Source organism: Mustela lutreola, chromosome 13 (assembly GCF_030435805.1).
Source record: "Mustela lutreola isolate mMusLut2 chromosome 13, mMusLut2.pri, whole genome shotgun sequence".
NCBI lineage: Eukaryota > Metazoa > Chordata > Mammalia > Carnivora > Mustelidae > Mustela > Mustela lutreola.
In genome coordinates this window covers 77,197,487-77,221,012 of record NC_081302.1, presented here as the reverse complement: position 1 = coordinate 77,221,012, position 23,526 = coordinate 77,197,487, and the positions used below count along the sequence as shown (strand labels likewise).

Below are 23,526 nucleotides of genomic sequence, written 5' to 3'. Positions count from 1 at the left end.
CGGCCCAACTACAATCTATGGAGGCTTCCTCAGGGTGGCCCACCCTGCCTCCTCCTCAGGCCCACATCATTCACCCCCAGTCCTCCTCACCCCCAGCCTCTGGCTCTGTGGTCTCAGCGCGCTGCCTTTCTGGAAGCAGAAGCTGGGCACGGCGCAGCAGGTCCGAGCCAGGCGCATTGACCTGCAGGTAGGCCAGTAGAGCATGCAAGTTGGGATACTCTGGAGGCTGCACAAAATCCCCTGGATACCTTTCCACCCACATATCCAGGATGGCATAGACGGCCCTGGGGACAGACATAGAGGCAGAGAAGTCAGAGGACAGGGTATGCATCCAAACCAATATCCCAGGGAACCCCTGTGGGAACCTGGGCCCCTGGGCTTCCAGCTCCTGTCCGAGACCAGTCGGACTCCTTGTCCACCTGCGACCTGGCAGTCCTGCCTGAGACAGGCCTGCTCCCACACGGCAGGCTGGCCAAAAGCCTCTGGGAGTGGGAGTCCTTGGTCAATGGGGGGAGCATTTCTGGACTTTTTAGGGGAGCTGGACACACTCCTCAGTCTGTCTCCTTGCCCACGAGCCATTTGAATTCAACTGCATGTGTCCAGGGAGGGGTGGTGTCTGGCCTCTTAATTACCCTCACTGCACTCGCCTCTGCTCCGTGAAGATCCAACCGAGGAGGGAACAAAGGGACTCTGTCTCTAGCCAGGCCTTCCCAGGACCCTCCCCATACCTCCACCGTTACCTCCTCTGCCCAGTCACTAGGTGCCATGAGAGTGGGTCTGTTTCCACTGACACTCACCTCCCACAGGGTGTGGGATGCCTGCTGCTCCCTGGGCTCTACTGGGTCACCACTCTCCCTGAGCCCCCTCTGAGCACCGAGTGCAGGTGCCAACAGACTGCTGTGCGATGGTTCCTAAATCCTGCGTTCTGGGTCCCAGAATTGGGGCAGAGAGAGGGCTGGGAGGGGGCAGGGATGGAGCATGACCCTCTCAGGGGTTGAAGCTGTCCTCCAACCCCCTCTGCTCTCCCACAGTGCTCACACACCTACCTCAGCTCCCCAGGGCCCCTTCCCAGTTTCCAGTAGAAGCTCTCAGACCTTTACCGTAAAGCAGGAATCACAGAGGTGTGCGTGAAGGTCCATCAGCCCCTCGAACTCACAGTACCCTTACTGCCCTGCTGGAGAGGGAAGGCCCTCCTGGAGCAGCCAAAGCTTACTCACATGTTGCGCTGGTCCTGGGGTCCGCCGACCTCGTCATACGTGGAGTAAACACATCCGAATCTAGAGGAGGCCAGGGGGCATCACATGAGATGTCTGTGGATGTTGGCTCTCACCGCCTGACCCTCGACTAGCCTGCAGCCCTGGGGTGCTCTCTGTTCTGTGCAGGGATCCCATTCAGCTCCGAGACAATCGCCTCCACCTACTGGGGCTTCCTGAATGCTTGCTGAATGAAAGGGCCCCAACCAGCCCATCACCGACATCTGAGTTGCCCTGGCCCCTGCTCACCCTCAGGGTTGCCTGCTCTGGATTCACCCACACACAGTCCCCAGAAGGAATCTCAGATCTCCCTTTCAGTGGCAAAGGAGCCCAGCTCAAGATCACAGTGAGAGTCAGGAATGAGGCAGAGGTTTCATCATGAGGGGCACGGGAATGTTCAAAGAGCATGCCCACAGGCCCAACAACAGACTTTTCCACTGGCGCAGGCTACCAAGTGTTCTTTCCCTACAAGACCCCACTGAATCCCTATAATACCTCTGCCCCAGTTAGGAGCAAGGGAAGCTTGGGGAAGCTTGGGGTCCTGCCAAGTCTCACAACCAGGCATTGGCCAAATCCCACGGAGCAGTTAGGGGCAGGGGAGGGTGCTCACCTTGCAAAGAGGAGGCCCAGCACCTCCTGGGTGGTAGCAAGGGTGCGATGTATTTCGAGAAACATGTGAACATAGTTTAGATCTTCTTTTATGACGGCAGTCACCAGGTAATCTATTATGGCCTCCAATGAACTGGCACGAGTGTTCCATAGTATCAAGGTCTTATTCCTCTTCCTCGTTGAGCCATTTTCCCCCTGAGGTGAATCAGAGGAGACATGAGTCAGTGCTGTGGCCACCAGGAGGGTTGGGGCTTGGAGGGCAGAATGAGCCCCCAGATCTCAGGAACTTCTACAAGAGGTGGGACAAGAGAGCCCAGAGTCCGAAAAAGAATCGGGTGACTCAGTGTCTCATTGGGTTCAGCCTAAGACTCTTGGTTTTGCTTCAGGTCATGCTCTCCATGTCCTGAGGCTGTGTTCCTCGTAGGGCTGTGTCCATAGGGCAGTGTCTGCTTGAGGATTCTGTCTCTCCCTCTGCTTCTCCCACTCTCCCCCTGCCTCCCTCTCAATCCATCAATCAACCAATCAATTAAGAACCCTTTAAGGAAGGGGTGTCTGGGTGGCTCAATGGGTTAAAGCCTCTGCCTTTGGCTTAGGTCATGATCTCACGGTCCTGGGATCGAGCCCCGCATCGGGCTCTCTACTCGGTGGGGAGCCTACTTCCCCTCTCTGTCTCAGCCTGCCTCTCTGCCTACTTGTGATCTCTGTCTGTCAAATAAAGAAATAAAATTCAAAGAAAGAAAGAGAGAAAGAAAGAAAGAAAGAAACCTTAAAGCAAAAGAGAATATGTTCTTGGTATCCATACAAAGAATTGAAAAAAATGATGTCTGAACTTGCTAGTATCTCAGGTCCTTTTGTGAGCGGAGTATTGGTAGCACGTCCCTGCATGAGTGGCATGGATCCTGTGATTTCTGATGACATCGCCCATTCTTTTTATTTTTTTAAAGATTATTTATTTATTTATTTGACAGAGAGAGGTCACAAGTAGGCAGAGAGGCAGCCAGACAGAGATGGGGAAGCAGGTTCCCCGCTGAGCAGAGACCCCCCAACGTGGGCCTTGATCCCAGGATCGTGAGACCATGACCTGAGCTGCAGGCAGAGGCTGAACCCCCTGAGCCACCCTGGCACCCAACATATCTCATTCTTGAGATGAGAACACAGACGTTTTAGGTGAGAGGGCTTAGGATAGGAGGGCACGGAGGCTGTAGGATGCAGCACTGTTCATTGGCCACAGAAGGGGATTATATCCAGTCCTGCCCCTGTAAAGGGCTCGTTGCTGGTGATAAATGACTGGCCTTCTGGACTACCATGCAGTGCAGTGAGGCCCCTGTTCCTGACCCTCGGGGACCCAATGATGTGTTCCATCAAAACAAAAGCACAGAGCAAGAGACAGAGTACCATGGGCCCCATGTCCCTTTGGATCAGAGTCTCCCAACTCACTCTTGCAAATGATCATTTGCAAGATTTGTATAACTTGAGGAAGTACTGTTGGGCCACCTGGGAGCACGAGTTAGGAAAATGCCTAGCACAGGGCAAAAGGAGTCTAGATCAACGGGATGAGATCTGGTCTAAAGTCTCTTTAATGATATTCCTATAAGTATGTGGACAATGGCTCTACTTCTGTCCAAGGCGTGGGCAGGACCATGAGGGCCAGTTTGGGGAAGAGAGGGGATGCAGATTCACAGGAGTACAGGACTCTAGGAGGCCAGGCTGGCTTCTAGGAAGTGGGGCCCTTGGTGCTGCACCGGATTCCCAGGGGTCGAGTCTCCCCAGCACCTGCACTCACCCTGAGCCAGCGCCAGACTCTGTTGGCCCTGTGCGGCTCCTTGTCCTTTGGGGAATGAGAGCAGGGGATGTCAACATTCAGCTCCTGCACCATGTCCTCTGGAGCGTTCTGTAAAGACAGTGCCCGGCAGCCAGGCAGGAGACCTTAGAGCCCTGTCTGGAGGCCTTTGCTGGTCTTCAGACCCAGGGCGCTCCATTCCAGACACACCACAGCCCAGGTGGCAGAGCCCTCCCCCAAGAAGAGAAACGTGGCCCAGCTTCAGGGCCTTGGATGTGCTCTGGCACAGCTCAGAGTCACCTCAGGAATCCCCGGTGCACCCTGCCCACCCTGACATTGGTGTGAACAAGAAGGGATCACCAGGGTATCCACTGTGCTCACCCTCCTCCAGCCCATGGGCGGGAACCCCCACATATCCCTCCTCCCCTCAAACTCCAGAGGAAGGGATGGGGCTTCCCTAGCACGGTTCAGAGGGGTGGGCATCGCCTAGTCTCCTCAGTAGTAAGTACCTTATGGCGTCTCCCTCGAAATATCCTGAGGCATCGCGGGGGTGGTTTCAGCCAACTTCTGCAACATGGAAACAAGCCATTTTCTTGGGGGTTCTGGTTCCCAGAGCCCCGGGATGTACGTAGACAGGATGAAAACATCTTTCTGTCTCAGACGTTTCTATCCAAATAGCCCTGACACCGGACTAGAGTGTGTGTCCTGGTTGCAGGGGTTACAAGTTGTGGGCCTTTGTGATCCAGGCAGTGACATCACTGCCTGTGATCCCCTACCGGGGCCCACTCCTGGTTGGACCCCTACACGAACAGTGCTCCGGTCTGCCATCTCCTCTTCCCCCTTCTGCATGCAAGGACACATCTCATCTGTACACAGTGACCCCAACACACCCCTCGGAACAGGCCCCCAGGGAAGGTCTGGGAGCAGCCAGTGCCCCAGCTTGCAAACACACCTGGTTTCAGACACAAGTCTCTATGCTTACCTGGTTTGGACCTTAGATAAGCCATTGTGCCTGACAGGGATGGTCTTCTCTGCAAAATATGGATGATTCCAGCATGTCTTTCTATCAGATGTCCACAGGCATAGGTTGAATAATAGCTCTGATGTTAGAGGAGTGCTGTCACAGGTAGGAAATACCTCCCAATTTCATCCCTCCTATCAACTTCTTGGAATCTGCTACTAATCAGATCCCACCCCACAGTCCCTCCTGGGGTGTGTGTGTGTTTGTGTGCACAAGCACACTCGCTCCTGAGTGCACACATGTCTTCATCGGTGCTCATATTCTGGAGTCCCAGAAGACGACAGCCCCACCTACAAAGGGCTGGGTAATAGCTTCTCAAGAACTTAGGCTTCGAATTTTCAATGAAATCCCTTAGTAAGGGACTGGCCTTGTCCCTTGGCCCTTGGCCCTTGGGTGGGAACAAGTTATGCGGGTGATAGGGCTATGGATACATCCGAGGGGAGGCACCTACCTGAAGGAGCCTACTGCAAAGTTTCCATCGACAGACAGGTGCTTGATTGAAACATTTAGGTGTTTACCCCTGTCTGGGACATTCCTGACTTAAAAGTGTTCAAGGGGTGAAGTGGGGTGATATCCCAGGTGTGACAGCATGATCTCAGTATCCTGGTGGTCCGCAGAAGACCAGGTGGGCCCTGAATGCCTCAGAGTTCCCAGACATCAGTTAGGGAAAATGGCTGAAAACCATGAAGCTACATCCCGGCTTTCTACTCTGTAAAGCCCTGTACTCCAACTCACAGCATAGTTGGGTGATCACTTACCTGGGAGTGGTCTAGAAGAAGCAGAACCCTTGGCGAGACCTCCGACACCTCGCAGTTGGTCAGTATGATCTTCATAGTCATCCTATGAGATGGTAGGGCAGGTGTTAGGACCATTTCACAGATGAGGAGACTGAGGCTGGCAGGCAGAATAACAGCCCACCAGTGGCCCAGTAACTGCACAGACAGGAGTTACTGACGACGACCTCAATTAGAGCATCAGATCAAGGGGACTCCCCTTCCCGACTTTGTGGGAGGAGAGAGATCTCAGCAAGGTTGGGCTTGGCAGGGTCAGGGGGTCACAGCCAGAGGATCCTGAGGGTGTGGATGAGCTCTGTCCAGTGCCAAAGGCCCTGGTTGAGGCTCTGTCCATCCTGCAGCTTCCATGAGCAGCCGATGTGCATTGCAAAGGCCTCCCTTGCTCACACAGATCATGTGGCTCTTGCTGTTGCCACTAAAACTCCATCTGCATGAACACTTGTCTGTCACCCGCTGACCGGCACTGTCCTTGGAGGTTCGTCCCTGAGAGGATGGGGTTCAGCCAGGAAGGACAGGGAGCAAGCCGAGAGGAGTGGCCTGGCCTGTGCCCCTCTGCTGGCCTGGAGCAGGCTCTGGTTGCTCCAGGGAGAGTCTGGGTGATTGAGCCCGGGGGGCTGGAGTGGCGGGAGCGTGTCACCGGACAGGGCATGGGTGAGGTGGGTTCCAGGACACGGGCCAGGGGAGCATCTGGGAGAGGACCTATGAGGGCGCTGTGGGCAGCCTCCCCAATGCTCTATGGTCACTCCCAGGGCCCCGACGTCATCACTGCTGGCTTGTCCTCCTCATGATTTCAGGTCTCATCTATAGAATCCTGGATCCCTCCTTTCCAAAGCAATGCTTCTCCCTAATGAAGACAGCATAGAGGAGCCAGCAGCCAGTCCCCTAAAAATGTGGGTAAAGCGTTTCCCAGTGTTGGTGTTTACAGGAATCATTCCTAAAGAAACAGACATTTATGGCACAGACGTGCTTATCGCTTACATTATGAGGGTCAAAGAACTGGAAATGAATTAGTTGTTCAACAGAGGGGTTTCCTGAATGCTGTCACTGAGAATGCCCAAGAAGACAGAGCGACAGTGTCTGTCCACTGACGGGACATAAGGAAGAACAAGAGCACAGCCCCGGAACCTTCCCCAGCCCACTCTGTCACATACATGTGCGCACATGTGCACACACGCACACACACACACACACACACACTACACTGAGGGTAAGGCGGAGAAGAAGGATGCCGTGTATTATAGGGGATTGTTCATCGGTAGAAGGAACATGCCTTCCTTTTTTCATCTTTAAATCATTATTTACTAAATAAACATAGTCTGGATAAAGCCTAAAGAACTCTTTTATGACGTAACTTGTTAGCAAGAGGAGAAAATTTAGATATAATTTTAATACTTGATAACATGCCCATTAGAATAGTTGAAACAGACTATCCAGAAAAATGAAAGCATGTAAAGGTGTCTCATGGACCCAGACATTTCTCTCATGGTTTCTGCTTTTCAAGGCATGCTTCTAAATGGGAAACCTAGCTCAGAATGAAAACAGTTCATTTGGGGGCTTCCCGTGATCTCTGTTCTTTCAGGAACATTCCTATCTAATAAAATGTTATTTGTATAACAAAGTTTGAAAAGAGGGGAATCACACTTATGTTCTGCAGACACACACAGAAGGCCATAGTGTAGGATTCCAGGCAGAGGAAAATCCAAGTGGAGGTGAAGTGGCCGAGACAGAGAGCAGAGCAGCGGTTGCAGGGACTGGGCTAGGGACAGAGCAGTGAGCGATGAGGAGCGCGGGTGTCTCTGTGACAGAAACGTTGCAGAACGACATGGTTGTGCAACACTCTGGATGGACCTAATGAGACCTCCATATCCCACTGCAAAGAATGCAAGTAAAATGTTATGTAAACTCAAGTTCTACTGTCTTTAATTAAATCTAGTATGTAATTATATACATACACACAAAAGAGAAGAAATACAAAAAATGCAATAAGGGGGATGGGAAAGACACGCTTTCTGGTTGTAGCAAGCACGAGGTGCTCCTCGGGAGCGAAGCATGCTTGCTCCACGGAGGCAGGTGGTGGCAGCTTGGGGGCCCAGGCCGCTTGCTCCAGGGAGGCAGGTGGGGGCAGCTCGGGGACCGAGACTGCTTGCTCCACGGAGGCAGGGGGCGGCAGCTCGGGGGCCGAGCCTGCTTGCTCCACGGAGGCAGGGGGCGGCAGCTCGGGGGCCGAGCCTGCTTGCTCCACGGAGGCAGGGGGCGGCAGCTCGGGGACCGAGCCTGCTTGCTCCACGGAGGCAGGGGGCGGCAGCTCGGGGACCGAGCCTGCTTGCTCCACGGAGGCAGGGGGCGGCAGCTCGGGGACCGAGCCTGCTTGCTCCACGGAGGCAGGGGGCGGCAGCTCGGGGACCGAGACTGCTTGCTCCACGGAGGAAGGTGGCGGCAGCTCGGGGGCCGAGCCTGCTTGCTCCACGGAGGCAGGGGGCGGCAGCTCGGGGGCCGAGCCTGCTTGCTCCACGGACGCAGGGGGCGGCAGCTCGGGGGCAGGACCCTGCTGGTCATCCAGGAAAGTCAAAAGGCCTGGTGGCTCTTCCGTGGCAGAGAAGTGAACGAGGGCCCTGACGACCATCTGCCCTGGCCCCAACGGGTCAGGGGGGGTCACTGGTCTTCCTATCCCATAGTGAGCAGCCGCAGCAGGGATGGCGGGGACCAGCTCAGGCCCCAGAGGTGCAGCGGGTGCCAGAGTGGCTGCTGGAACCACTTCCCGAGACACATCCTGATCTGGCTCCGGGGCCGGTGCTGTAGCTCCAAGAAGAGAAAGCATCATCAGCTTGGTTGACTTCCCTCTCGCCTTTCCCTTTCCCTACCACTCAGCGTGGCCTGTGTTCAAGACCCAGCCCCTGGAAGGTGTCCCCAACAGAAGCCCATGGGGACAGGGATCTGAGATAACTCACTCCTCTCGGCCCAACTACAATCTATGGAGGCTTCCTCAGGGTGGCCCACCCTGCCTCCTCCTCAGGCCCACATCATTCACCCCCAGTCCTCCTCACCCCCAGCCTCTGGCTCTGTGGTCTCAGCGCGCTGCCTTTCTGGAAGCAGAAGCTGGGCACGGCGCAGCAGGTCCGAGCCAGGCGCATTGACCTGCAGGTAGGCCAGTAGAGCATGCAAGTTGGGATACTCTGGAGGCTGCACAAAATCCCCTGGATACCTTTCCACCCACATATCCAGGATGGCATAGACGGCCCTGGGGACAGACATAGAGGCAGAGAAGTCAGAGGACAGGGTATGCATCCAAACCAATATCCCAGGGAACCCCTGTGGGAACCTGGGCCCCTGGGCTTCCAGCTCCTGTCCGAGACCAGTCGGACTCCTTGTCCACCTGCGACCTGGCAGTCCTGCCTGAGACAGGCCTGCTCCCACACGGCAGGCTGGCCAAAAGCCTCTGGGAGTGGGAGTCCTTGGTCAATGGGGGGAGCATTTCTGGACTTTTTAGGGGAGCTGGACACACTCCTCAGTCTGTCTCCTTGCCCACGAGCCATTTGAATTCAACTGCATGTGTCCAGGGAGGGGTGGTGTCTGGCCTCTTAATTACCCTCACTGCACTCGCCTCTGCTCCGTGAAGATCCAACCGAGGAGGGAACAAAGGGACTCTGTCTCTAGCCAGGCCTTCCCAGGACCCTCCCCATACCTCCACCGTTACCTCCTCTGCCCAGTCACTAGGTGCCATGAGAGTGGGTCTGTTTCCACTGACACTCACCTCCCACAGGGTGTGGGATGCCTGCTGCTCCCTGGGCTCTACTGGGTCACCACTCTCCCTGAGCCCCCTCTGAGCACCGAGTGCAGGTGCCAACAGACTGCTGTGCGATGGTTCCTAAATCCTGCGTTCTGGGTCCCAGAATTGGGGCAGAGAGAGGGCTGGGAGGGGGCAGGGATGGAGCATGACCCTCTCAGGGGTTGAAGCTGTCCTCCAACCCCCTCTGCTCTCCCACAGTGCTCACACACCTACCTCAGCTCCCCAGGGCCCCTTCCCAGTTTCCAGTAGAAGCTCTCAGACCTTTACCGTAAAGCAGGAATCACAGAGGTGTGCGTGAAGGTCCATCAGCCCCTCGAACTCACAGTACCCTTACTGCCCTGCTGGAGAGGGAAGGCCCTCCTGGAGCAGCCAAAGCTTACTCACATGTTGCGCTGGTCCTGGGGTCCGCCGACCTCGTCATACGTGGAGTAAACACATCCGAATCTAGAGGAGGCCAGGGGGCATCACATGAGATGTCTGTGGATGTTGGCTCTCACCGCCTGACCCTCGACTAGCCTGCAGCCCTGGGGTGCTCTCTGTTCTGTGCAGGGATCCCATTCAGCTCCGAGACAATCGCCTCCACCTACTGGGGCTTCCTGAATGCTTGCTGAATGAAAGGGCCCCAACCAGCCCATCACCGACATCTGAGTTGCCCTGGCCCCTGCTCACCCTCAGGGTTGCCTGCTCTGGATTCACCCACACACAGTCCCCAGAAGGAATCTCAGATCTCCCTTTCAGTGGCAAAGGAGCCCAGCTCAAGATCACAGTGAGAGTCAGGAATGAGGCAGAGGTTTCATCATGAGGGGCACGGGAATGTTCAAAGAGCATGCCCACAGGCCCAACAACAGACTTTTCCACTGGCGCAGGCTACCAAGTGTTCTTTCCCTACAAGACCCCACTGAATCCCTATAATACCTCTGCCCCAGTTAGGAGCAAGGGAAGCTTGGGGAAGCTTGGGGTCCTGCCAAGTCTCACAACCAGGCATTGGCCAAATCCCACGGAGCAGTTAGGGGCAGGGGAGGGTGCTCACCTTGCAAAGAGGAGGCCCAGCACCTCCTGGGTGGTAGCAAGGGTGCGATGTATTTCGAGAAACATGTGAACATAGTTTAGATCTTCTTTTATGACGGCAGTCACCAGGTAATCTATTATGGCCTCCAATGAACTGGCACGAGTGTTCCATAGTATCAAGGTCTTATTCCTCTTCCTCGTTGAGCCATTTTCCCCCTGAGGTGAATCAGAGGAGACATGAGTCAGTGCTGTGGCCACCAGGAGGGTTGGGGCTTGGAGGGCAGAATGAGCCCCCAGATCTCAGGAACTTCTACAAGAGGTGGGACAAGAGAGCCCAGAGTCCGAAAAAGAATCGGGTGACTCAGTGTCTCATTGGGTTCAGCCTAAGACTCTTGGTTTTGCTTCAGGTCATGCTCTCCATGTCCTGAGGCTGTGTTCCTCGTAGGGCTGTGTCCATAGGGCAGTGTCTGCTTGAGGATTCTGTCTCTCCCTCTGCTTCTCCCACTCTCCCCCTGCCTCCCTCTCAATCCATCAATCAACCAATCAATTAAGAACCCTTTAAGGAAGGGGTGTCTGGGTGGCTCAATGGGTTAAAGCCTCTGCCTTTGGCTTAGGTCATGATCTCACGGTCCTGGGATCGAGCCCCGCATCGGGCTCTCTACTCGGTGGGGAGCCTACTTCCCCTCTCTGTCTCAGCCTGCCTCTCTGCCTACTTGTGATCTCTGTCTGTCAAATAAAGAAATAAAATTCAAAGAAAGAAAGAGAGAAAGAAAGAAAGAAAGAAACCTTAAAGCAAAAGAGAATATGTTCTTGGTATCCATACAAAGAATTGAAAAAAATGATGTCTGAACTTGCTAGTATCTCAGGTCCTTTTGTGAGCGGAGTATTGGTAGCACGTCCCTGCATGAGTGGCATGGATCCTGTGATTTCTGATGACATCGCCCATTCTTTTTATTTTTTTAAAGATTATTTATTTATTTATTTGACAGAGAGAGGTCACAAGTAGGCAGAGAGGCAGCCAGACAGAGATGGGGAAGCAGGTTCCCCGCTGAGCAGAGACCCCCCAACGTGGGCCTTGATCCCAGGATCGTGAGACCATGACCTGAGCTGCAGGCAGAGGCTGAACCCCCTGAGCCACCCTGGCACCCAACATATCTCATTCTTGAGATGAGAACACAGACGTTTTAGGTGAGAGGGCTTAGGATAGGAGGGCACGGAGGCTGTAGGATGCAGCACTGTTCATTGGCCACAGAAGGGGATTATATCCAGTCCTGCCCCTGTAAAGGGCTCGTTGCTGGTGATAAATGACTGGCCTTCTGGACTACCATGCAGTGCAGTGAGGCCCCTGTTCCTGACCCTCGGGGACCCAATGATGTGTTCCATCAAAACAAAAGCACAGAGCAAGAGACAGAGTACCATGGGCCCCATGTCCCTTTGGATCAGAGTCTCCCAACTCACTCTTGCAAATGATCATTTGCAAGATTTGTATAACTTGAGGAAGTACTGTTGGGCCACCTGGGAGCACGAGTTAGGAAAATGCCTAGCACAGGGCAAAAGGAGTCTAGATCAACGGGATGAGATCTGGTCTAAAGTCTCTTTAATGATATTCCTATAAGTATGTGGACAATGGCTCTACTTCTGTCCAAGGCGTGGGCAGGACCATGAGGGCCAGTTTGGGGAAGAGAGGGGATGCAGATTCACAGGAGTACAGGACTCTAGGAGGCCAGGCTGGCTTCTAGGAAGTGGGGCCCTTGGTGCTGCACCGGATTCCCAGGGGTCGAGTCTCCCCAGCACCTGCACTCACCCTGAGCCAGCGCCAGACTCTGTTGGCCCTGTGCGGCTCCTTGTCCTTTGGGGAATGAGAGCAGGGGATGTCAACATTCAGCTCCTGCACCATGTCCTCTGGAGCGTTCTGTAAAGACAGTGCCCGGCAGCCAGGCAGGAGACCTTAGAGCCCTGTCTGGAGGCCTTTGCTGGTCTTCAGACCCAGGGCGCTCCATTCCAGACACACCACAGCCCAGGTGGCAGAGCCCTCCCCCAAGAAGAGAAACGTGGCCCAGCTTCAGGGCCTTGGATGTGCTCTGGCACAGCTCAGAGTCACCTCAGGAATCCCCGGTGCACCCTGCCCACCCTGACATTGGTGTGAACAAGAAGGGATCACCAGGGTATCCACTGTGCTCACCCTCCTCCAGCCCATGGGCGGGAACCCCCACATATCCCTCCTCCCCTCAAACTCCAGAGGAAGGGATGGGGCTTCCCTAGCACGGTTCAGAGGGGTGGGCATCGCCTAGTCTCCTCAGTAGTAAGTACCTTATGGCGTCTCCCTCGAAATATCCTGAGGCATCGCGGGGGTGGTTTCAGCCAACTTCTGCAACATGGAAACAAGCCATTTTCTTGGGGGTTCTGGTTCCCAGAGCCCCGGGATGTACGTAGACAGGATGAAAACATCTTTCTGTCTCAGACGTTTCTATCCAAATAGCCCTGACACCGGACTAGAGTGTGTGTCCTGGTTGCAGGGGTTACAAGTTGTGGGCCTTTGTGATCCAGGCAGTGACATCACTGCCTGTGATCCCCTACCGGGGCCCACTCCTGGTTGGACCCCTACACGAACAGTGCTCCGGTCTGCCATCTCCTCTTCCCCCTTCTGCATGCAAGGACACATCTCATCTGTACACAGTGACCCCAACACACCCCTCGGAACAGGCCCCCAGGGAAGGTCTGGGAGCAGCCAGTGCCCCAGCTTGCAAACACACCTGGTTTCAGACACAAGTCTCTATGCTTACCTGGTTTGGACCTTAGATAAGCCATTGTGCCTGACAGGGATGGTCTTCTCTGCAAAATATGGATGATTCCAGCATGTCTTTCTATCAGATGTCCACAGGCATAGGTTGAATAATAGCTCTGATGTTAGAGGAGTGCTGTCACAGGTAGGAAATACCTCCCAATTTCATCCCTCCTATCAACTTCTTGGAATCTGCTACTAATCAGATCCCACCCCACAGTCCCTCCTGGGGTGTGTGTGTGTTTGTGTGCACAAGCACACTCGCTCCTGAGTGCACACATGTCTTCATCGGTGCTCATATTCTGGAGTCCCAGAAGACGACAGCCCCACCTACAAAGGGCTGGGTAATAGCTTCTCAAGAACTTAGGCTTCGAATTTTCAATGAAATCCCTTAGTAAGGGACTGGCCTTGTCCCTTGGCCCTTGGCCCTTGGGTGGGAACAAGTTATGCGGGTGATAGGGCTATGGATACATCCGAGGGGAGGCACCTACCTGAAGGAGCCTACTGCAAAGTTTCCATCGACAGACAGGTGCTTGATTGAAACATTTAGGTGTTTACCCCTGTCTGGGACATTCCTGACTTAAAAGTGTTCAAGGGGTGAAGTGGGGTGATATCCCAGGTGTGACAGCATGATCTCAGTATCCTGGTGGTCCGCAGAAGACCAGGTGGGCCCTGAATGCCTCAGAGTTCCCAGACATCAGTTAGGGAAAATGGCTGAAAACCATGAAGCTACATCCCGGCTTTCTACTCTGTAAAGCCCTGTACTCCAACTCACAGCATAGTTGGGTGATCACTTACCTGGGAGTGGTCTAGAAGAAGCAGAACCCTTGGCGAGACCTCCGACACCTCGCAGTTGGTCAGTATGATCTTCATAGTCATCCTATGAGATGGTAGGGCAGGTGTTAGGACCATTTCACAGATGAGGAGACTGAGGCTGGCAGGCAGAATAACAGCCCACCAGTGGCCCAGTAACTGCACAGACAGGAGTTACTGACGACGACCTCAATTAGAGCATCAGATCAAGGGGACTCCCCTTCCCGACTTTGTGGGAGGAGAGAGATCTCAGCAAGGTTGGGCTTGGCAGGGTCAGGGGGTCACAGCCAGAGGATCCTGAGGGTGTGGATGAGCTCTGTCCAGTGCCAAAGGCCCTGGTTGAGGCTCTGTCCATCCTGCAGCTTCCATGAGCAGCCGATGTGCATTGCAAAGGCCTCCCTTGCTCACACAGATCATGTGGCTCTTGCTGTTGCCACTAAAACTCCATCTGCATGAACACTTGTCTGTCACCCGCTGACCGGCACTGTCCTTGGAGGTTCGTCCCTGAGAGGATGGGGTTCAGCCAGGAAGGACAGGGAGCAAGCCGAGAGGAGTGGCCTGGCCTGTGCCCCTCTGCTGGCCTGGAGCAGGCTCTGGTTGCTCCAGGGAGAGTCTGGGTGATTGAGCCCGGGGGGCTGGAGTGGCGGGAGCGTGTCACCGGACAGGGCATGGGTGAGGTGGGTTCCAGGACACGGGCCAGGGGAGCATCTGGGAGAGGACCTATGAGGGCGCTGTGGGCAGCCTCCCCAATGCTCTATGGTCACTCCCAGGGCCCCGACGTCATCACTGCTGGCTTGTCCTCCTCATGATTTCAGGTCTCATCTATAGAATCCTGGATCCCTCCTTTCCAAAGCAATGCTTCTCCCTAATGAAGACAGCATAGAGGAGCCAGCAGCCAGTCCCCTAAAAATGTGGGTAAAGCGTTTCCCAGTGTTGGTGTTTACAGGAATCATTCCTAAAGAAACAGACATTTATGGCACAGACGTGCTTATCGCTTACATTATGAGGGTCAAAGAACTGGAAATGAATTAGTTGTTCAACAGAGGGGTTTCCTGAATGCTGTCACTGAGAATGCCCAAGAAGACAGAGCGACAGTGTCTGTCCACTGACGGGACATAAGGAAGAACAAGAGCACAGCCCCGGAACCTTCCCCAGCCCACTCTGTCACATACATGTGCGCACATGTGCACACACGCACACACACACACACACACACACTACACTGAGGGTAAGGCGGAGAAGAAGGATGCCGTGTATTATAGGGGATTGTTCATCGGTAGAAGGAACATGCCTTCCTTTTTTCATCTTTAAATCATTATTTACTAAATAAACATAGTCTGGATAAAGCCTAAAGAACTCTTTTATGACGTAACTTGTTAGCAAGAGGAGAAAATTTAGATATAATTTTAATACTTGATAACATGCCCATTAGAATAGTTGAAACAGACTATCCAGAAAAATGAAAGCATGTAAAGGTGTCTCATGGACCCAGACATTTCTCTCATGGTTTCTGCTTTTCAAGGCATGCTTCTAAATGGGAAACCTAGCTCAGAATGAAAACAGTTCATTTGGGGGCTTCCCGTGATCTCTGTTCTTTCAGGAACATTCCTATCTAATAAAATGTTATTTGTATAACAAAGTTTGAAAAGAGGGGAATCACACTTATGTTCTGCAGACACACACAGAAGGCCATAGTGTAGGATTCCAGGCAGAGGAAAATCCAAGTGGAGGTGAAGTGGCCGAGACAGAGAGCAGAGCAGCGGTTGCAGGGACTGGGCTAGGGACAGAGCAGTGAGCGATGAGGAGCGCGGGTGTCTCTGTGACAGAAACGTTGCAGAACGACATGGTTGTGCAACACTCTGGATGGACCTAATGAGACCTCCATATCCCACTGCAAAGAATGCAAGTAAAATGTTATGTAAACTCAAGTTCTACTGTCTTTAATTAAATCTAGTATGTAATTATATACATACACACAAAAGAGAAGAAATACAAAAAATGCAATAAGGGGGATGGGAAAGACACGCTTTCTGGTTGTAGCAAGCACGAGGTGCTCCTCGGGAGCGAAGCATGCTTGCTCCACGGAGGCAGGTGGTGGCAGCTTGGGGGCCCAGGCCGCTTGCTCCAGGGAGGCAGGTGGGGGCAGCTCGGGGACCGAGACTGCTTGCTCCACGGAGGCAGGGGGCGGCAGCTCGGGGGCCGAGCCTGCTTGCTCCACGGAGGCAGGGGGCGGCAGCTCGGGGGCCGAGCCTGCTTGCTCCACGGAGGCAGGGGGCGGCAGCTCGGGGACCGAGCCTGCTTGCTCCACGGAGGCAGGGGGCGGCAGCTCGGGGACCGAGCCTGCTTGCTCCACGGAGGCAGGGGGCGGCAGCTCGGGGACCGAGCCTGCTTGCTCCACGGAGGCAGGGGGCGGCAGCTCGGGGACCGAGACTGCTTGCTCCACGGAGGAAGGTGGCGGCAGCTCGGGGGCCGAGCCTGCTTGCTCCACGGAGGCAGGGGGCGGCAGCTCGGGGGCCGAGCCTGCTTGCTCCACGGACGCAGGGGGCGGCAGCTCGGGGGCAGGACCCTGCTGGTCATCCAGGAAAGTCAAAAGGCCTGGTGGCTCTTCCGTGGCAGAGAAGTGAACGAGGGCCCTGACGACCATCTGCCCTGGCCCCAACGGGTCAGGGGGGGTCACTGGTCTTCCTATCCCATAGTGAGCAGCCGCAGCAGGGATGGCGGGGACCAGCTCAGGCCCCAGAGGTGCAGCGGGTGCCAGAGTGGCTGCTGGAACCACTTCCCGAGACACATCCTGATCTGGCTCCGGGGCCGGTGCTGTAGCTCCAAGAAGAGAAAGCATCATCAGCTTGGTTGACTTCCCTCTCGCCTTTCCCTTTCCCTACCACTCAGCGTGGCCTGTGTTCAAGACCCAGCCCCTGGAAGGTGTCCCCAACAGAAGCCCATGGGGACAGGGATCTGAGATAACTCACTCCTCTCGGCCCAACTACAATCTATGGAGGCTTCCTCAGGGTGGCCCACCCTGCCTCCTCCTCAGGCCCACATCATTCACCCCCAGTCCTCCTCACCCCCAGCCTCTGGCTCTGTGGTCTCAGCGCGCTGCCTTTCTGGAAGCAGAAGCTGGGCACGGCGCAGCAGGTCCGAGCCAGGCGCATTGACCTGCAGGTAGGCCAGTAGAGCATGCAAGTTGGGATACTCTGGAGGCTGCACAAAATCCCCTGGATACCTTTCCACCCACATATCCAGGATGGCATAGACGGCCCTGGGGACAGACATAGAGGCAGAGAAGTCAGAGGACAGGGTATGCATCCAAACCAATATCCCAGGGAACCCCTGTGGGAACCTGGGCCCCTGGGCTTCCAGCTCCTGTCCGAGACCAGTCGGACTCCTTGTCCACCTGCGACCTGGCAGTCCTGCCTGAGACAGGCCTGCTCCCACACGGCAGGCTGGCCAAAAGCCTCTGGGAGTGGGAGTCCTTGGTCAATGGGGGGAGCATTTCTGGACTTTTTAGGGGAGCTGGACACACTCCTCAGTCTGTCTCCTTGCCCACGAGCCATTTGAATTCAACTGCATGTGTCCAGGGAGGGGTGGTGTCTGGCCTCTTAATTACCCTCACTGCACTCGCCTCTGCTCCGTGAAGATCCAACCGAGGAGGGAACAAAGGGACTCTGTCTCTAGCCAGGCCTTCCCAGGACCCTCCCCATACCTCCACCGTTACCTCCTCTGCCCAGTCACTAGGTGCCATGAGAGTGGGTCTGTTTCCACTGACACTCACCTCCCACAGGGTGTGGGATGCCTGCTGCTCCCTGGGCTCTACTGGGTCACCACTCTCCCTGAGCCCCCTCTGAGCACCGAGTGCAGGTGCCAACAGACTGCTGTGCGATGGTTCCTAAATCCTGCGTTCTGGGTCCCAGAATTGGGGCAGAGAGAGGGCTGGGAGGGGGCAGGGATGGAGCATGACCCTCTCAGGGGTTGAAGCTGTCCTCCAACCCCCTCTGCTCTCCCACAGTGCTCACACACCTACCTCAGCTCCCCAGGGCCCCTTCCCAGTTTCCAGTAGAAGCTCTCAGACCTTTACCGTAAAGCAGGAATCACAGAGGTGTGCGTGAAGGTCCATCAGCCCCTCGAACTCACAGTACCCTTACTGCCCTGCTGGAGAGGGAAGGCCCTCCTGGAGCAGCCAAAGCTTACTCACATGTTGCGCTGGTCCTGGGGTCCGCCGACCTCGTCATACGTGGAGTAAACACATCCGAATCTAGAGGAGGCCAGGGGGCATCACATGAGATGTCTGTGGATGTTGGCTCTCACCGCCTGACCCTCGACTAGCCTGCAGCCCTGGGGTGCTCTCTGTTCTGTGCAGGGATCCCATTCAGCTCCGAGACAATCGCCTCCACCTACTGGGGCTTCCTGAATGCTTGCTGAATGAAAGGGCCCCAACCAGCCCATCACCGACATCTGAGTTGCCCTGGCCCCTGCTCACCCTCAGGGTTGCCTGCTCTGGATTCACCCACACACAGTCCCCAGAAGGAATCTCAGATCTCCCTTTCAGTGGCAAAGGAGCCCAGCTCAAGATCACAGTGAGAGTCAGGAATGAGGCAGAGGTTTCATCATGAGGGGCACGGGAATGTTCAAAGAGCATGCCCACAGGCCCAACAACAGACTTTTCCACTGGCGCAGGCTACCAAGTGTTCTTTCCCTACAAGACCCCACTGAATCCCTATAATACCTCTGCCCCAGTTAGGAGCAAGGGAAGCTTGGGGAAGCTTGGGGTCCTGCCAAGTCTCACAACCAGGCATTGGCCAAATCCCACGGAGCAGTTAGGGGCAGGGGAGGGTGCTCACCTTGCAAAGAGGAGGCCCAGCACCTCCTGGGTGGTAGCAAGGGTGCGATGTATTTCGAGAAACATGTGAACATAGTTTAGATCTTCTTTTATGACGGCAGTCACCAGGTAATCTATTATGGCCTCCAATGAACTGGCACGAGTGTTCCATAGTATCAAGGTCTTATTCCTCTTCCTCGTTGAGCCATTTTCCCCCTGAGGTGAATCAGAGGAGACATGAGTCAGTGCTGTGGCCACCAGGAGGGTTGGGGCTTGGAGGGCAGAATGAGCCCCCAGATCTCAGGAACTTCTACAAGAGGTGGGACAAGAGAGCCCAGAGTCCGAAAAAGAATCGGGTGACTCAGTGTCTCATTGGGTTCAGCCTAAGACTCTTGGTTTTGCTTCAGGTCATGCTCTCCATGTCCTGAGGCTGTGTTCCTCGTAGGGCTGTGTCCATAGGGCAGTGTCTGCTTGAGGATTCTGTCTCTCCCTCTGCTTCTCCCACTCTCCCCCTGCCTCCCTCTCAATCCATCAATCAACCAATCAATTAAGAACCCTTTAAGGAAGGGGTGTCTGGGTGGCTCAATGGGTTAAAGCCTCTGCCTTTGGCTTAGGTCATGATCTCACGGTCCTGGGATCGAGCCCCGCATCGGGCTCTCTACTCGGTGGGGAGCCTACTTCCCCTCTCTGTCTCAGCCTGCCTCTCTGCCTACTTGTGATCTCTGTCTGTCAAATAAAGAAATAAAATTCAAAGAAAGAAAGAGAGAAAGAAAGAAAGAAAGAAACCTTAAAGCAAAAGAGAATATGTTCTTGGTATCCATACAAAGAATTGAAAAAAATGATGTCTGAACTTGCTAGTATCTCAGGTCCTTTTGTGAGCGGAGTATTGGTAGCACGTCCCTGCATGAGTGGCATGGATCCTGTGATTTCTGATGACATCGCCCATTCTTTTTATTTTTTTAAAGATTATTTATTTATTTATTTGACAGAGAGAGGTCACAAGTAGGCAGAGAGGCAGCCAGACAGAGATGGGGAAGCAGGTTCCCCGCTGAGCAGAGACCCCCCAACGTGGGCCTTGATCCCAGGATCGTGAGACCATGACCTGAGCTGCAGGCAGAGGCTGAACCCCCTGAGCCACCCTGGCACCCAACATATCTCATTCTTGAGATGAGAACACAGACGTTTTAGGTGAGAGGGCTTAGGATAGGAGGGCACGGAGGCTGTAGGATGCAGCACTGTTCATTGGCCACAGAAGGGGATTATATCCAGTCCTGCCCCTGTAAAGGGCTCGTTGCTGGTGATAAATGACTGGCCTTCTGGACTACCATGCAGTGCAGTGAGGCCCCTGTTCCTGACCCTCGGGGACCCAATGATGTGTTCCATCAAAACAAAAGCACAGAGCAAGAGACAGAGTACCATGGGCCCCATGTCCCTTTGGATCAGAGTCTCCCAACTCACTCTTGCAAATGATCATTTGCAAGATTTGTATAACTTGAGGAAGTACTGTTGGGCCACCTGGGAGCACGAGTTAGGAAAATGCCTAGCACAGGGCAAAAGGAGTCTAGATCAACGGGATGAGATCTGGTCTAAAGTCTCTTTAATGATATTCCTATAAGTATGTGGACAATGGCTCTACTTCTGTCCAAGGCGTGGGCAGGACCATGAGGGCCAGTTTGGGGAAGAGAGGGGATGCAGATTCACAGGAGTACAGGACTCTAGGAGGCCAGGCTGGCTTCTAGGAAGTGGGGCCCTTGGTGCTGCACCGGATTCCCAGGGGTCGAGTCTCCCCAGCACCTGCACTCACCCTGAGCCAGCGCCAGACTCTGTTGGCCCTGTGCGGCTCCTTGTCCTTTGGGGAATGAGAGCAGGGGATGTCAACATTCAGCTCCTGCACCATGTCCTCTGGAGCGTTCTGTAAAGACAGTGCCCGGCAGCCAGGCAGGAGACCTTAGAGCCCTGTCTGGAGGCCTTTGCTGGTCTTCAGACCCAGGGCGCTCCATTCCAGACACACCACAGCCCAGGTGGCAGAGCCCTCCCCCAAGAAGAGAAACGTGGCCCAGCTTCAGGGCCTTGGATGTGCTCTGGCACAGCTCAGAGTCACCTCAGGAATCCCCGGTGCACCCTGCCCACCCTGACATTGGTGTGAACAAGAAGGGATCACCAGGGTATCCACTGTGCTCACCCTCCTCCAGCCCATGGGCGGGAACCCCCACATATCCCTCCTCCCCTCAAACTCCAGAGGAAGGGATGGGGCTTCCCTAGCACGGTTCAGAGGGGTGGGCATCGCCTAGTCTCCTCAGTAGTAAGTACCTTATGGCGTCTCCCTCGAAATATCCTGAGGCATCGCGGGGGTGGTTTCAGCCAACTTCTGCAACATGGAAACAAGCCATTTTCTTGGGGGTTCTGGTTCCCAGAGCCCCGGGATGTACGTAGACAGGATGAAAACATCTTTCTGTCTCAGACGTTTCTATCCAAATAGCCCTGACACCGGACTAGAGTGTGTGTCCTGGTTGCAGGGGTTACAAGTTGTGGGCCTTTGTGATCCAGGCAGTGACATCACTGCCTGTGATCCCCTACCGGGGCCCACTCCTGGTTGGACCCCTACACGAACAGTGCTCCGGTCTGCCATCTCCTCTTCCCCCTTCTGCATGCAAGGACACATCTCATCTGTACACAGTGACCCCAACACACCCCTCGGAACAGGCCCCCAGGGAAGGTCTGGGAGCAGCCAGTGCCCCAGCTTGCAAACACACCTGGTTTCAGACACAAGTCTCTATGCTTACCTGGTTTGGACCTTAGATAAGCCATTGTGCCTGACAGGGATGGTCTTCTCTGCAAAATATGGATGATTCCAGCATGTCTTTCTATCAGATGTCCACAGGCATAGGTTGAATAATAGCTCTGATGTTAGAGGAGTGCTGTCACAGGTAGGAAATACCTCCCAATTTCATCCCTCCTATCAACTTCTTGGAATCTGCTACTAATCAGATCCCACCCCACAGTCCCTCCTGGGGTGTGTGTGTGTTTGTGTGCACAAGCACACTCGCTCCTGAGTGCACACATGTCTTCATCGGTGCTCATATTCTGGAGTCCCAGAAGACGACAGCCCCACCTACAAAGGGCTGGGTAATAGCTTCTCAAGAACTTAGGCTTCGAATTTTCAATGAAATCCCTTAGTAAGGGACTGGCCTTGTCCCTTGGCCCTTGGCCCTTGGGTGGGAACAAGTTATGCGGGTGATAGGGCTATGGATACATCCGAGGGGAGGCACCTACCTGAAGGAGCCTACTGCAAAGTTTCCATCGACAGACAGGTGCTTGATTGAAACATTTAGGTGTTTACCCCTGTCTGGGACATTCCTGACTTAAAAGTGTTCAAGGGGTGAAGTGGGGTGATATCCCAGGTGTGACAGCATGATCTCAGTATCCTGGTGGTCCGCAGAAGACCAGGTGGGCCCTGAATGCCTCAGAGTTCCCAGACATCAGTTAGGGAAAATGGCTGAAAACCATGAAGCTACATCCCGGCTTTCTACTCTGTAAAGCCCTGTACTCCAACTCACAGCATAGTTGGGTGATCACTTACCTGGGAGTGGTCTAGAAGAAGCAGAACCCTTGGCGAGACCTCCGACACCTCGCAGTTGGTCAGTATGATCTTCATAGTCATCCTATGAGATGGTAGGGCAGGTGTTAGGACCATTTCACAGATGAGGAGACTGAGGCTGGCAGGCAGAATAACAGCCCACCAGTGGCCCAGTAACTGCACAGACAGGAGTTACTGACGACGACCTCAATTAGAGCATCAGATCAAGGGGACTCCCCTTCCCGACTTTGTGGGAGGAGAGAGATCTCAGCAAGGTTGGGCTTGGCAGGGTCAGGGGGTCACAGCCAGAGGATCCTGAGGGTGTGGATGAGCTCTGTCCAGTGCCAAAGGCCCTGGTTGAGGCTCTGTCCATCCTGCAGCTTCCATGAGCAGCCGATGTGCATTGCAAAGGCCTCCCTTGCTCACACAGATCATGTGGCTCTTGCTGTTGCCACTAAAACTCCATCTGCATGAACACTTGTCTGTCACCCGCTGACCGGCACTGTCCTTGGAGGTTCGTCCCTGAGAGGATGGGGTTCAGCCAGGAAGGACAGGGAGCAAGCCGAGAGGAGTGGCCTGGCCTGTGCCCCTCTGCTGGCCTGGAGCAGGCTCTGGTTGCTCCAGGGAGAGTCTGGGTGATTGAGCCCGGGGGGCTGGAGTGGCGGGAGCGTGTCACCGGACAGGGCATGGGTGAGGTGGGTTCCAGGACACGGGCCAGGGGAGCATCTGGGAGAGGACCTATGAGGGCGCTGTGGGCAGCCTCCCCAATGCTCTATGGTCACTCCCAGGGCCCCGACGTCATCACTGCTGGCTTGTCCTCCTCATGATTTCAGGTCTCATCTATAGAATCCTGGATCCCTCCTTTCCAAAGCAATGCTTCTCCCTAATGAAGACAGCATAGAGGAGCCAGCAGCCAGTCCCCTAAAAATGTGGGTAAAGCGTTTCCCAGTGTTGGTGTTTACAGGAATCATTCCTAAAGAAACAGACATTTATGGCACAGACGTGCTTATCGCTTACATTATGAGGGTCAAAGAACTGGAAATGAATTAGTTGTTCAACAGAGGGGTTTCCTGAATGCTGTCACTGAGAATGCCCAAGAAGACAGAGCGACAGTGTCTGTCCACTGACGGGACATAAGGAAGAACAAGAGCACAGCCCCGGAACCTTCCCCAGCCCACTCTGTCACATACATGTGCGCACATGTGCACACACGCACACACACACACACACACACACACACACACACACACACACACTACACTGAGGGTAAGGCGGAGAAGTAGGAT

General features: G+C 54.6%; 3 protein-coding genes across 4 annotated transcripts; all 3 read right to left on the bottom strand.

Annotated features, from left to right (window-relative positions):
• Positions 1-70: 70 nt before the first annotated feature.
• LOC131813689 (uncharacterized) lies at positions 71-22,617 on the bottom strand. Of its 2 annotated transcripts, XM_059144076.1 has the most exons (19): positions 22,244-22,617; positions 21,447-21,562; positions 20,974-21,031; positions 20,468-20,575; positions 18,686-18,879; positions 18,040-18,099; positions 13,833-13,914; positions 13,036-13,151; positions 12,563-12,620; positions 12,057-12,164; positions 10,275-10,468; positions 9,629-9,688; positions 5,422-5,503; positions 4,625-4,740; positions 4,152-4,209; positions 3,646-3,753; positions 1,864-2,057; positions 1,218-1,277; positions 71-284 (listed from the first exon to the last, which is right to left on the bottom strand). In XM_059144076.1, the coding sequence occupies exons 1-19, from the start codon at positions 22,355-22,357 to the stop codon at positions 71-73; spliced, it is 2,100 nt and encodes a 699-aa protein (XP_059000059.1). In that variant the 5' UTR covers positions 22,358-22,617. The 2 variants fall into 2 exon arrangements, with proteins under 2 accessions (XP_059000059.1, XP_059000061.1); XM_059144078.1 differs by lacking the exon at positions 21,447-21,562 and having other exon boundaries at positions 22,244-22,615.
• On the bottom strand, positions 7,351-8,492 carry LOC131813692 (uncharacterized). The gene is made up of 2 exons (XM_059144082.1): positions 7,573-8,492; positions 7,351-7,527 (listed from the first exon to the last, which is right to left on the bottom strand). The coding sequence occupies exons 1-2, from the start codon at positions 8,276-8,278 to the stop codon at positions 7,361-7,363; spliced, it is 873 nt and encodes a 290-aa protein (XP_059000065.1). The 5' UTR covers positions 8,279-8,492; the 3' UTR covers positions 7,351-7,360.
• LOC131813693 (uncharacterized) lies at positions 15,762-16,893 on the bottom strand. The gene is made up of 2 exons (XM_059144083.1): positions 15,984-16,893; positions 15,762-15,938 (listed from the first exon to the last, which is right to left on the bottom strand). Exons 1-2 carry the CDS (start codon positions 16,687-16,689, stop codon positions 15,772-15,774), a joined length of 873 nt encoding a protein of 290 aa, XP_059000066.1. The 5' UTR covers positions 16,690-16,893; the 3' UTR covers positions 15,762-15,771.
• Positions 22,618-23,526: the final 909 nt, after the last annotated feature.

Excerpts from the sequence above, each read along its gene's own strand:
- LOC131813692 (XM_059144082.1), bottom strand. The coding sequence starts at position 8,278 with ATGATGCTTTCTCTTCTTGGAGCTACAGCACCGGCCCCGGAGCCAGAT. Across the intron at positions 7,528-7,572 it reads GGTCCCCGAGCTGCCCCCAC|CTGCCTCCGTGGAGCAAGCA; the intron begins CTGCCTCCCTGG and ends AGCTGCCACCAC.
- LOC131813693 (XM_059144083.1), bottom strand. The coding sequence starts at position 16,689 with ATGATGCTTTCTCTTCTTGGAGCTACAGCACCGGCCCCGGAGCCAGAT. Across the intron at positions 15,939-15,983 it reads GGTCCCCGAGCTGCCCCCAC|CTGCCTCCGTGGAGCAAGCA; the intron begins CTGCCTCCCTGG and ends AGCTGCCACCAC.
- LOC131813689 (XM_059144076.1), bottom strand. The coding sequence starts at position 22,357 with ATGGTCCTAACACCTGCCCTACCATCTCATAGGATGACTATGAAGATC. Across the intron at positions 20,576-20,973 it reads TTCGAGGGAGACGCCATAAG|AACGCTCCAGAGGACATGGT; the intron begins GTACTTACTACT and ends CTGTCTTTACAG. Across the intron at positions 2,058-3,645 it reads GAGTCTGGCGCTGGCTCAGG|GGGGAAAATGGCTCAACGAG; the intron begins GTGAGTGCAGGT and ends GATTCACCTCAG.